Source organism: Pseudorasbora parva, chromosome 3, assembly GCF_024679245.1.
Source record: "Pseudorasbora parva isolate DD20220531a chromosome 3, ASM2467924v1, whole genome shotgun sequence".
In the NCBI taxonomy this organism is placed as follows: Eukaryota; Metazoa; Chordata; class Actinopteri; order Cypriniformes; family Gobionidae; genus Pseudorasbora; species Pseudorasbora parva.
This window is the reverse complement of record NC_090174.1, coordinates 32,975,524-32,989,549: the sequence shown is the minus strand read 5'-3', so window position 1 is coordinate 32,989,549 and position 14,026 is coordinate 32,975,524. Positions and strand designations below refer to the sequence as shown.

Here is a 14,026-nt window from a genome sequence, read left to right as displayed (position 1 = left end):
AAAGAAATAAAGCAGCACAATTGTTTTCAACAATGATAATAATGAGAAAAAGAATGTTGATTATCAAATCAGCATATTAGAATGACTTCTGAAGGATCATGTGGCACTGAAGACTGAAGTAATAATGCTGAAAATTCAGCTTTGCCATCACAGGAATAAATTACATTTTATTATATATTTACATTGAAAATAATGATTTTAAATTATAATCATATTTAACAATTTTACTGTATTTTTATACAGTACTGTACATTAATACTGTACTGTATAAATGCAGCCTTGGTGAGCATAAAAGACTTAAAACATTAAAAAACATCTTACTGACACCAAACCTTTGTACGGTCATGAAACACAAATGTAATATAAATGATTGTGAATATTTGATTATTTTGTCTGGTGGCAGGTGTTAACATTACATTAAGATGTAACTTTTAATGGTCACATTTCCCTGTTTCAAACATGTTCTGCTGTAGGTGTGGATGAATGTCAGGACCCTGCTAATTGCAAAAACGGCCACTGTGTAAACACCCAAGATTCCTATTATTGCATCTGCACTCCTCCCTGGATTCTGGCAACCAACCGTAACAGCTGTGTCACGCCTGAGGAACATGCGGGTTAGTATAGATTTAAGAGATCATATCCGTCACAATAACAGATACCACGACTTCTTACAATGTAACGTAACAAAAGGTAATAAAGCATAGTTTCAATGTGGCAGAGAATTTCTCTGTTCTTCCTGGAATAGTAAAGATGAAATAACTCCAAGCATTTATTGGTTCTCACCCAAGACTGTGTGCTTCTGGTATCTTTCTCCTTGTCTTCCTCCCTCCTTCTTTTTTCTCTCTCTATCTGTCCTTCTCTCTGTATATCTCTTTAGTAACGGGTGTGTCTGTGGTGCACCTTTCAGATGTGAATGAGTGTGAGGATCCCTCCTACTGTAGGAACGGGAGATGTGTCAACACTCCCGGCTCCTTCCACTGCATTTGCGAGCAGCCACTCACCTTCAGTGCAGCCCTCAAGCAATGCGTCTATGATGGTGGGTATCACAAGTAATCAGCATGCAGACTTGTGATGGGTGGAAAACGTTTTTGTTACTTGATCAGCCCTCTTGTGGCTTGGCAGCCCATAAGCTTTTGCTCTGAGCGTCGGTTGACCACATGACTGCTGTGCATTAAAGATGTTTTTAGCGGTGTTAGCCTTTGAGTTGGCTTTGTTTCCACCTACTTTTCCATTTCTTTCCTTTTCTGTGAACCCTGTGTATTTTGTTTATATTTTATGTCCTCCATCATCTCCTCATCTCTGTCTTTCTCAGACCGCACCGCAGCACATAAGGACATATGTTTCCGGGAGGTCGATGAAGATCTTATGTGCACCATGCCGAGGAATGAACTAACGATGACGTACTCTGAGTGCTGCTGTCACTACGGACGAGGCTGGGGCCCAGAGTGCCGGACCTGTCCTAATAGAAATTCAGGTATTGCTAAGAATTATTATACTCACCTTAGCTGAATTTATTTGATCAAAAATACAAAGTTTAAAATAACTGTTTGCTATTTGACTATATTTTTAAACATATTCATAATTTATTCCTGTGATGGCAAAGCTGAATTTACTCCAGTCTTCAGTGTCACATGATCCTTTCAGAAATCATTCTAATATGCTGATTTTCTGCTCAAGAAAGATTTATTATTATTATTCTCAATGTTAAAACCAGTTGTGCTGATTACATTTTTGTGGAAACTGTGATACTTTTCCCCCTTCAAGCTCCTTTCAAGAAAATAATGTTTTAAAATGGATCATTTGAAATATAAGTCCTTTGTTTGATTATAAAAGTCTTTACTGTCAGGTATTAATAAAAAGTAATAATAATTTAAAAAAAGACTGACCCCCAAACCTTTGAATGGTAGTTTAAATATCTATTTCTGTTTTCTGAATTAACATGTTGTAACGACCGCTCTGAGACAGAAGGTAGGAGATCCAAATCCGGTGTTTAATGAATGAAATTTAATGCAAGAAATCCAAGACCAAGAAACATGAAACCAGGGAAACGCTCAGAAATGCAGTTGTTACACAAACAAGACTTCGCAGTAAATGACATAGGGTGCTTCTCAATATCCCTCCTCGTTTCCTCGCTCCTCCGTCCTGCATCCTATGACCCGGAAACCGATGGAGCTCAGCCATCTTGTAGGAGATCTCAATTCTCTGATTGGACCGCGAGGATTGAGGCGTGAGGAGGCTTCCTGAGGAGTCATGAGCGAAGATACATAGGTGTATCCTTTTGCGGAAGTGTTTTATCGACTAAACGTCACACAAGCATTAGTTCTCCTCCCCCTTTACATCGTGCCACAGTTTATTCATTATTATTATTATTGTTTACATGTACAAGACACAAATGTCTGTCAAATAACAACTGAAAGTTGCAGAATTATAAATCACAAGAAAATGAAAGAAACAAATAGAAACGAATACTGCACAACGAATAAAAAGCAGTTAATAACTGGGAATAATTCATTGTTAATAATAACTGGCAATATTAAATCAAATATGGACAAATGTGGTATTTTGTGGGGATTGAAGCTTACAATATAAAAAGTTCTCTCTAATGTTCAAGAATCCCGACTAAGTCCAGCTGTGCAGTCATCATTAATTGACAATGCTTTGAAGTGACGTTAAAGGGAGCGAGGATAACATCATTTCACTTGATTCAATTCCTCCGTCCTCACGTCTTTTCCTTGTGTCCTTCCCTCGGATCCTGAAGGGGTGGAACTAAGCGTTAGGAAAGGAAACGAGGATGCACAAATAAGAATTGGGAAGCACCCATAGTGAACATGGTATAAATAGATGTAACAGGTAATGAACACAGAAGTAAACATTGAGTGCTAATGAGTCCAGGCAAAGGATTATGGGCAATGTAGACTGTGAGAGAAGGATAGTCTGGGTTGGAGTGCCCTCTGGTGGTGATCACAGGCACACACACTGGTGAATTGTGACACATTTATTCATGTGTAATAATTCCATTCTACCTTCATTGATATTTACACTACACATGCCAATAAATGTATTAATTTAATATATATTCTAAATAAATTAATACCTTTATGTAGAAAGGATGCATAAAATTGATTAAAAGTGACAGTAAAGACTTTTATAAATCTAACAAAGCATTGACTCTCTGTGGTCATTAAAAATCCCATGGCACTTCTTGAAAAGAGTAGGGGTGAAACCCATTGTTCTGGCCAAATTTCCTCCAATGGCCCTTACCAATCATGGCCTCCTAATAGTCCCCATCCACTGAATTGGCTCTATCACTCTCTCTCCTCTCCACCTATAGCTGGTGTGTGCTGAGCGCACTAGTGCCCTTGTTCTGTGGCTGCCTTCTGCACACTGGTGGTGGTTGAGGAGAGACCGCTGACATTAATGTAAAGTGCTTTGGGTGTACAGTAGCACATAGTAGAGCATTATTAAGTGCCTTCATTCATTAATTTTACATTTACGCACATTTTTGATTAAACATTTTATTTTATTTTATGTTATAATGTTGGGAATGACAAAAAAATAGCAAAAGTAATGTTCCTTTATTTGGTGTGTGCGTGTGCGCACGCAGTGCTTTTTAACAGGTTGTGTGAGATGCATTTGGAGACTGAGTCTGATGGAGAGGGGGACTTCCTGGCAGCTTTCTCTTACAACCCAGGTGACCTTGACAGTGTTATTCATCTTCAGCTAAACAGAAAGAATCACAGTGGCACAGTGTTTCATTATCCGTTCTGTCACTCTCATCGGTTCAGAGGGAGACAGTTCAGAAGAAGACTCGGATGAGTGTAGCTGTGCTAATGGACGGTGCGTGCGGTCCTATCTGGGTACGATGTGTGAGTGCAATACTGGATTTGTACTGGACCACTCGCGAACACGCTGTACAGGTGAGGGTTAATGTAGAAAGTCAAGCTCTTGCTTATTTTGGCTGAAACTCAGGTCATGCTCCTAATTCGATATAATTAATCGCTTGTAAATGTATGTACAGACATAATTTAAGGCTCCATCTCTCTCTCTCTTCTTCTAGATATTGATGAGTGTGCGGGCCGAGGGACAAGGTCGAGCCCCTGCAAGAATGCACGCTGTATTAACACACATGGTTCATTCAGATGTCACTGTAAACAGGGATTTGTAGCACGCCAAAATAACGTGTGTATACGCGCTAGGGCTCTACAGATCCGCAGCCCACACACTTTCTCTCATGCACATACATAAATTTGATATGCCACCACTAATACACATCTTCAAATCTAGTGTAACTGCAGTTATGTACATTTACCCTCAAACACAAAAAAAGCATTTCATGTTTCAGCTTCTCATGTTCTGTTAATCGTTTTCTTATTTTGGGAATTAATCATCATTAACTTAGATTTTAATATGTTATTTTGCTTTTATTGTATACTTTTATTCATATCCCTCCTAATCTGTTTGCACCCATTTGAAAATGTGTTTGTTGTTGTGTTGGATGAGGAATTGTCATTGGATGAAATATCTTTTAACTTAAGAGGACTCTTTTTTTAAATTATCTTGCTGCTCAGCATGTTTTGGCTAACTTTATTATAGCTCAACAATTTTTTTATTTTTTTATTTTTTAATATTGTGCCTTTTCTGTTTCTCCTCATTTTTTAAGGATTAATTTTGTAAGAGTTAAAGTGATTATTTTTTCTTATTGCTTTCTGCCCTCTTTCAAACATTTTGATATCAAAGATCATTTGATTTTTTTTGTGATATTCCTTTGTTTGTATTAATATCTGTTTGTTTTTCACCATTGATAGTGTTTAGTTTTATTCATTTGTGTTGTACATTGTTTGTACATTACTTTCTTTATTTGATAATGCAGCCGTTGTCATCTTTCTTTGGCTGCACTGAGCACATTACCGTGTTTATATGAAGTTAGTCATTGACAGATGGCAATTATGATTTTGTTTTTCTAAACCATTTAATTTGTTCAAAACATTTTCTACTGAAATTGAATGGAAAAAAAAGTGCAAGTTTTCAGTTTCTTTAATACGCTTTGCTTTCTGTATGAGACATTACTGTGAAAAGCATTTTTTCACTCACAAAAAAAAAAAGAAAAAGAAAAAAAACCTAGACATAAAAGGTTAGTTCACCCAAAAATGAAAAATCTGTCATTAATTACTCTCCCTCATGTCGTTCCAAACCTGTAAGACCTTCGTTCATCTTCGGGACCATCATCTTCATAATATCTTTTTGTGAAATCTGAGAGCTCTCTCACCCCCCATAGACAGTTATTACTTAACACTTTCAAGGCCCAGAAAGGTAGAAACATCATTAAAAATGTTTTAAATTAAAAAAAATTGGGTGAACTATCTCATCAATAACCACATAAGTGCAATACTATACGAGTAAGACAATATCTACCATAGAAATGAAGATAAATTAACACCCTCCCCCCTCAATGTCGTGTGCTAGCTGACTGTGATTATCTATATATATTTAATCATTTTATTTAATTCATTATGGTTGGGGTCCAACAGGGTGCTTTGGTGACTTTGTAAACAATAAGGCTGAGAAAATCTATGAAAATGCACAGTGAGGGAAGCATTGCTTGCCAACTTGGTTATTTTCTATAGATATTATCCCTAATTTAACACAAAAATTACTCTTAATAAAAACTGTTCTAATTGTCCTTTTGAGTAATTACATCTGTTTTGAAGATTGCATTATTACATTTATTAATTTACGAACTACCATCTGTAGTAGGGCCTATCATCTGCTCAGACAAAGGGGGAAAGTCAAATACCAGCATACCAGACGAAGACTGAAGACCGAACCCCATCAGTCTGCAGTGTTTTAGTGATTTTTTTATACTTCTATTGTGATTAGCCATGATGTGAATAAAGGCTTTTTAACTTTTTTTGGACTGGAAGAAATGCCTTGGATTATTTCCCGAAGTATATGTTTGAAACCCAACCAATAGAGCACCTTCTAGGATTACCCCTCAGGGTCTTATCAGCAAGTAGCTTTCCAAGATGATTTCTTTGATTTACCAATAATAATAATAGAGTTGCTATGGAACAGTGATACGATGAACAAAATGGTCAGCTGTTAGATTTGTTAAATGATGTGCATGATTTTCAGGCTGCCAGAAACACCCTGTGAACCATAGACCGTAAAAAATGTGAACACAGAGAGCGCCAATCTGAAATCTTAAAACTTGTTTAAAAATAAAATTCAAAGCACCTGCAGAACAGATTTCAAATGTTACTGGGCTATAACAACCATACTATTCAATTTTAACGTCGAGTGTTATTACTCCGCCTAGTGGCAAAAACAAGGCAGTAGACAAGGCGTTCTTTCATAAACCTTAAACTTTTCACTTGCACTCATATTTTTTACATATCATGTAAAGCTTTATAATGCATTTCCAGTTCATTGATCTATTTCTGCCTGTACTAGATACAAAGGTCATTAAGGGTCCCTGTGTAGTACACTCGGACTCGGTACTGTGTGCATTTGCAGCCCACCCTATATTTCTGACGCATAAACAAAAAGTGCGCCTTAACCACTAGTTCGAGTACGTGACGGTACACTAGCAATGTATTGATTAAAAAATTTTTGCCCCGTGTGAGGCTCGAACTCACGACCTTCAGATTATGAGACTGACGCGCTGCCTACTGCGCCAACGAGGCCATACGTAGTTTACGTAAAGGGCACGTGATCTACCAACACCTGTGACTATTGTGACCACAGATACCTATTATACATATCTATGATTGTGACGCTTTGTTACTCCATTGCATTTACGGGCTCACAACATCTGTTTACATTTAAAAAAAATAATGCACCCCGTGAATTGTTTGGGTCAAGAACCAAATATATTGAGCGTTTTTGTTGTTGATTCTGGTCATGTACACATAAAAACATTACAGAAAATATACATATTTTAAGCACACGGATACTTTACCTTAAATGTCTGTCAATATTCACCCGCGTGTTGTTCCAAATTTGTATGACTTTTTTTCTTATGCAGTCTATGTGCAGACCACACGGCTAATTTTTGTCGTGGTAGAGTTGCCAGAAAAGGCACACGACTCTGGTTCGCGCCCCGCTCGTGTGGAATTTGTCCGTAACGTGACTAGTGTATCGCTGATGTACACGTATGTCATTATCACTGCACCCCGCATTTTAATAAAAATAAATATGTCCCCAGCACTTTTATTCGGACACTCACTCTCTTTCACCTTATGTATGTTTCGTTCGCACTGGACGCAGGAGGGCGCTCTCTGTCAGAAAGTCCAAAATGGATTGCGCTGAAGACTATTGTTAAAGGACAACTCCGGGGATTTTTTCTAGTTTATCTTGATCGTTATACCTTTGTGAGTACAGTCTATAGAAAAAAACCCGAACCGGATTGGTCCTTGCAACACGGAGTTATTACAGTTAATGCCCAGAACAAAATGCAATTAAAACCGTCCAACATGAACAGGGCCCTTACATGACAACGAAATGCGTTCAGAGCTTCAGACACTTACTTAGACTTTGTTTAAATTTACCTGACGACTATCTGTATCTCGCGCTGAAGACCCGTGGGAACAAACCACAGAAACAAACACGAACCATTTCTTCTTCACTTGTGAGCCCGATCGGATCATCACTCTGGTGTCCGGTTGAATCGAATGAATGAATCGCGAGATATAGCCGTCTGTTTAGGTGAATTTAAACAATGGCTAAGTGACTACGCATCTGTGGCGATCATACAAAATTATATATTTCCAGGGGTAAAAAAAATACTGTTACTAGCGATGACAGACATAAAACTTATTATAACACCCGCTGAGAACAATATTGCGGATTGAGTCTTTCACTTGATTGGTCAGTGACGCTATCCTTTTTCCTCATTGGTCATTAATAACTACATCGCTCATGCTCTGCAAAACGTGATTGGCTCATTTGTGGATGCCACTACCAGAAATAAGTTCGTCTGTGAGACGTTGCTGTGCTATAAATGTAAATGACTTCTATGTAACTTGCAGGTCTACTCTGATCTGTGACTATTATGACCTTTTACGGTCTATGATTATGACATGTTGCATTCCGTTGCACTCACGCTGGTCAAGATTAAAAAACAAATAAGTTAGCCCAGGGTATTCCAAGCAAGGCTAATTTGTCACTTATCTATACATTAACCCAAACCTTACTTACTCGAGGTATGCTCGTTCCAAAAACGTGTCCGTGAGTAAGTTCAGACAACTCGGAGTATGTTTACCATGAACCCATGAACACACAAGACAGAGACGAATCGATTAATCACCATGGTAACAGACGCCAAGAAAAAGCGCGCCATTCTTCTTCTTTCTTATGACGATTTGCATTTAGTCGTTGTGCAATCATTTTTTCAACGTTTACGTTTAGTTTGCTAATAATTCATTGAAAGCAGATGTCAACGTGTGAGATGACAATAAAACAAATAATGTATATATGTAAATTTAATTAACATTTAAACATAAACTTTTTGTTTGCTTTAGAATGTATGTAGCCTATAAATGTGTATATTATATAACTGTAACTATAGAACACATTTAGTTATATTGATATATATAACTATATTAATTATATTAAACACATCTGAATCTAAAGCAAATACCCTGGAACAGAAGCTGCCCCGAAATAGAGTGGAAAGTATTGTTACTTACATACCCTGAAGGTTACCTTCATTTTTGGAACCGAAAGTTGAGGTTATCCACTTACTTACTTTGAAACATACCCAGGTATGTCACATAACCTGCTTTCTGGAATACCCCCCAGCTTGCTACTAAACAAACTATCTAGTATCTAGTGCAGGTGACCAATCAGATGCTATGACCAATTCGGTACAAGGCATTCTGTCAATCAGTGGACATTTTCGAGGTTAGAGAATCTTCTCAGTTAACCATTTTGTGCGTCTAAATATTGTGTCACTTATTGCGGCTCTTGCTTGAGCTGTTTAGGTTGTTGATTCTGCGGCTATGTTTAGACATAAATGAATGGATATTGGAAGATACAAAGATATCCTGAAAAAAAAAAAAATTGAAACATGTTGGTGTGTCCCACAGAAGAGGGTGGAATATAATGAGGGTGAATAAAGGATGACAGAATTTTTTTTTTTTTTTTTTAGAATTTTTGGATGCAGTGCTCTTTTGAGACAATCAACAATCATATTTTGAATTCATTCTATTGAATTAGTTATTTATTCAATTAGTTGTTTACATTACAAAACAAATACTACATTTTTATCAATGAAACGATTAACCAGCATTTGTATAGTATATACTGAGAATCTTAGTCCCCAATAAAATCCATTATAAACACAATAAGAGCTAGAATGGCACATATAACTAGAATGCAACCCATAGTGATGGCAGCATACAAAGTTTTATCATGGGTCAGGGGTGTCTTCGCTGGGCCACGTCTGCCTTTTCTTGTTATGTCTGCACCTTCTGTACTTAATTGTTTTCCCACTGTTTTTTCTTTGGTTCCAGTAGCAGTTTGAATCGTGGTCATAAGATTTATACCAGCAGCCCCATTGTGTGAAGTTTTTATAGCTTGAGTAGTTTCTTGTGGTCTGACTGTGGTTGTTTCACTTGTTTCAACTTTAGATGGCTCTGTTCCTGTTGTTTTTAGCCTTTTTATGAATGTGCTTGGTGCCAGCGTTCCTTCAGTTAAATCTATAAATGTTGTCGCTTTATTTTCAGATGTAATTTTTGAAGTTTTTAATTTACTGGTGTCTGTCACTGGTTCTGGTATTTGACTTGCACACTTGATATTAGCTTTAGTTTGAGCAAAACCGGTTGTCCCTAAATTTGGTTGTGGTACTGTGATGCCTACTTCTGTTTCACTTTTATGGGTTTGTTTAAAATCACTAACAGGTATTCTCTCAGGTTCAGGTGTTTTTTGAGCTGTATTTGTCGATGTTTCCACATTGGTACTTTCTTCTATTTGTGTACTTGCGGTGACTGTTTCACATTTAGTTAATTTAGCCTTTTCTGTTACAGGTAAAATGGGTGTCTTAAATGTCTCTAAAGTCTCAGACAAGGTGATTGTTCCTTCAGCGGTAGTTTCCACTGACCCAGCTGCACTTGCTGCTGTCTCAGCTGTTGTTTGCCCAGAGAGTTCGGCTGAAGCAACGGCAGATGATACCATAGATGTTGCAGGAAAGTTTGTGATTATTTCTGCCTTCTGTGTGTTCGGCGCACATTCAGTAACAGCTGATGTACCCGCTAATGTTGTCTTCTCTGTTTGAGCTGCATCTGATCTGATTGTGAATAGATTTATGGAAGACTTCAGTTTAATCTCAGTTCGTTCAACCCTAGACAAGAATAGAAAACCTGTCAGTATGCAAAATTATTTCTAGACTGTCACATATTTTTCAAGGAAATAAAATCCGCACCCCATCACCCAAGATGCCAGCAGTCCAGTCACGCTGATTGCCCCTACATAAAGAATGTAAATACTGAATAGATTAGTAAGAAGGAAAGGGGATTCATTTGAATGATTTTGCTGTGGTTATTTTCTGTGATGTGATGGCACCAACCTATGTAGATGATCAGCGCACAGACGTGTCTGGGAGCCATCTTGTCTTTGTGTAGCCTGGGTCCAACATACGAAAAAAAAACATCCAACGATTACTCTTTAAAGCATCCACAATTTAAACTGTATTCATTCCTATTTGATTGTGCTATTGAGGAATTTATTTGAGTTATCAGGAATGATTTTTTTTTCTCTTCTGTTTTATTTTATCTAACCAAAGTTTGACATTGATAAGTAATAGAAGAATGTATTGCTATATAGGACCTTTAATAATTTCAGCTTTAACTTTTTAATTCAAAATGTTATTTCAGATATTTAGCTAAACATGCCAATAAAAGTTTGAAGTGAATTTTCCAGAGCTTTTTAAAGAAATTATTTGGATAAAAATAATAGTAGTATCTTTAGGTTGATTTTACAAATGCTGAAAACGGTTGGAAGCAGATGTGACTCCAGATATGACATAATATGTAATATCTGTATCTGCAAACTTTGTGATCTGATATTTGTTCCTTTTAGTCATATAATAACATGCAGTCTTGCACTAAAGCGACAGTCCACTGGTCTTTTAATCTTTTTACAAGAAACTAGTTAATGCTACAGTGAGGGTGTTTCTAATGCAGCAGCTGTGGGAGCAACGGTAAAAATGAAATCTTTCTCTCTTCTGACTGCCGTTATCAGTCTCTATATATACTTTTGGAAAAGTTTTGAAAACACTGTTGTGGAGTTTTTCGTTTGCTATTTGAGCAAATGGGAACATGCTAAATATATTTAATGTAGCCTCTCATGATTCACCACTATAGAAGTTTACCCAAATATGAAGACTTCCGCTTCTGAGAAACCCAGAAATGTGAAAAGGGTAAATCCAGAATTTTACTGATTAGAGCTAAACAACTTAATGAGCTTTACAATAATGTTACATATTTACACATCATATCAAAACACATATCCTATCACTATCATAACATATTACATGTAATTAAGTGAACAATATGTTTAAATAAGACCTTTTCTTACATTTCAGATTGTAGGATTTCTGTAATAGCCTAGTTCTTCGATCATTGTACCATATGTAGGCTACCATATGTTAAATCGCCTCTATCAACGAACAGTCTTCAAACATTTTAATACAACTGCATTTATTGCAGATTTTGTTTTAAAATCACAGGTATAGTACTATGTACAGAACATAATAATAAATAAACATATTTACCTGTTGGACTATAATAGGAAGGCTGTAGCACTGTCTGCAATGGTCCTGTGACACTGAATGTTAGGACACGTTCATGTCATGTGATTTGCATGTTAAATAGAAGTATCAAGACACTTTGTCCTCTAAGAACTAGCGATATGCATGTGTCTGTTTGATCACTGCTCTCTATCATTCTTCGAATTTGTATTTAGGTGTCAAATTGTAGCCAGATATCTTAATGTAAAGTGACTCACACTACACTAATTGCAGACGGGTTTTGTGGAAACAAAGGGGTTTTGGTGCATGCTTTGCTCAAGGACACAGTAATGATGTGGGAAGGGATATAAAATGCCACGGATCCTCAGCTACATAGCAGTGTTCCAGTCACTTGACGAAAATTGCCAAGTATTTGGACTCAGAGGCGGGTTCAGTAGGCCTACACAAGGTCATTTTGTTAATCCACTGCTCCAAATCAGTTTAGCCGCTCGGGGGAGCCATCACCACGGTACACTGTAACCAAACTGTGTGCACTGGGATGCTATTAAAAGAAATAGGTGAAAATGTGGTGATATTAGTGACAGTTTGACTGAAACGACATTGGCCTATTCAAATTTAAGTTAATAGTTACCTTTCTTATTTATCTTTTCATTCATCCACTTTCACATCCCACATGTCACCTGTATCGTTCTCTTTTTGTCTTCCCTGAGTAAAGCATATGATTAAATCTATTGTTGTGAGTCATTCTCCAGCTCAGAAATACTTTCTCTTTGTCTCACAGTGTAAGTCTATGACTCAAGGTTTTTAATCGGGTATAGAAGAGCCTCGGTTTGACAATCTGTTTATCTAACTGTAGCTCTATATCTTGTAGTTGGTAATAGGTGTCATTGGGACTGCCACTGTCAGTTTCTGAATTATCATGTTTGTCTGTCAGCAGGGCTAAAATTCGACCCTGGCAAACCCAGCCCATCCGGCCCATGAGTTCCCCGTGAATGTTTTTGCTGGGGTTGGGGCCTTAAATTGGAGTAAATAAATAAAACTACACTGTAAAAAAAATATTTAGAAAAAAAGTTACTTGGTTGCCTTAAAATTTTGAGCTCATTGAAATTAAAATTTTGTGTTAATACAATGCACTTTTTTTGAGATTCGGCAAACTTTATTAAAAGATTATTAAAAGATTTTGTAAGCATATTGGGTAATTGGTTCAGATACGATAATATTTTGAGTTTCTATTTATTAAACAAATTTCCTTCATTGTATCAACTCAAATTTTTAATTTCAATAAACTAAACATTTTAAGGCAACCAGGTTACTTACTTTTTTAAGTTAAACCAACAAAAACCAACAATTTTTTTACAGTGTATAAGGACAAATAATGATAGATATTTTCGAATTTGCTGCAAATGCAGATAAACTTAATATTGCTTTTTTGTCAAACAGAAATGCACGTGACAGTAAAGCACTGATTATTTTGAACTAGGATGCAGAATAGTAAATGTACTGCTGTCATCATTTACTCACTCTCGTGTCCTTCCAATCCTGTATGACTTCTATGAAACACAAAATATGTTCTGAAGAATGTTGGCAACCAAGCCATTTTGGTTAGCCTATCATTTGAATATTGTATGAACATGAAAAACAAATTATTTTATTTTATGCTACACATAAAAAAATTCATTCAGGTTTGGAATGACATTAGGGTGAACAAACGATTACATTTTTGGGTTGAACTACCTCTTTAAAAACATCATATTTTATCATATTTATGTATCATATTTTTCAAGACTTAACACATAGCCTAATTTAAGTAAGACACTGATATCTATCTTTCATGAGGCTATCATTGAAATATAATTTAACTTCATTTCATTAGATCTATTAAAAAAGTTAATGAAACTTTTAATAAAGAGGGAAAAAAGTTTGCCCTTAATTCATGGGATCCAGACTTTGAAGCTATTTTATAGACTGTAACTGTAGGCCAGTTTAATTTAAATGTAAGATCTTGGTAGTCCACAGGATAAAACACAGACTATAAAAACCTTGCTTCTCATTATATGGCTATTATGGTTTCTAAAATATATAAAACTATTATATTTGTAATTAATACAAATTGTAAACACCTGTAGAAAATACGAAAACAGCCTCTATGAAAGTTATATTCTGCAATGTTAATTTAAGTAATACTAGCAACATTTTTAATACATTTTTCTTCCAAAACACCATATTTCTTCGCTGTTAGTAGCTGCAAGGTAATTTGTGGTTGTATAAAGTGAAACGTTT

The 14,026-nt window shown here is 36.4% G+C and overlaps 2 protein-coding genes and 1 non-coding gene across 5 annotated transcripts in view; 1 reads left to right on the top strand and 2 right to left on the bottom strand.

Annotated features, from left to right (window-relative positions):
• Positions 1-4,609, top strand: part of ltbp3 (latent transforming growth factor beta binding protein 3) — a 48,539-nt gene extending 43,930 nt beyond the window's left edge. The window contains exons 25-30 of one of the 3 annotated variants that reach the window (XM_067438511.1): positions 474-614; positions 908-1,036; positions 1,313-1,474; positions 3,605-3,691; positions 3,786-3,917; positions 4,058-4,609. In XM_067438511.1, the coding sequence (XP_067294612.1) occupies positions 474-614; positions 908-1,036; positions 1,313-1,474; positions 3,605-3,691; positions 3,786-3,917; positions 4,058-4,245 (839 nt within the window). In that variant the 3' untranslated portion in view covers positions 4,246-4,609. Of the gene's footprint in view, positions 1-473; positions 615-877; positions 1,037-1,312; positions 1,475-3,604; positions 3,692-3,785; positions 3,918-4,057 lie in introns of all 3 variants that reach the window. The other 2 variants (XM_067438510.1, XM_067438512.1) reach the window with 2 other exon arrangements.
• A 2,001-nt stretch (positions 4,610-6,610) lies between these two features.
• On the bottom strand, positions 6,611-6,683 carry trnam-cau (transfer RNA methionine (anticodon CAU)). The gene has a single exon. It is a non-coding gene; the product is annotated as a tRNA-Met (tRNA).
• A 2,629-nt stretch (positions 6,684-9,312) lies between these two features.
• The window catches only part of LOC137071640 (uncharacterized), a 21,071-nt gene continuing 16,357 nt past the window's right edge, over positions 9,313-14,026 (bottom strand). The window contains exons 2-4 of the mRNA XM_067439821.1: positions 10,565-10,620; positions 10,421-10,463; positions 9,313-10,339 (exon numbers count right to left, since the gene is read on the bottom strand). Of these exons, the coding sequence (XP_067295922.1) occupies positions 9,313-10,339; positions 10,421-10,463; positions 10,565-10,620 (1,126 nt within the window). The remainder of the gene's footprint in view (positions 10,340-10,420; positions 10,464-10,564; positions 10,621-14,026) is intronic.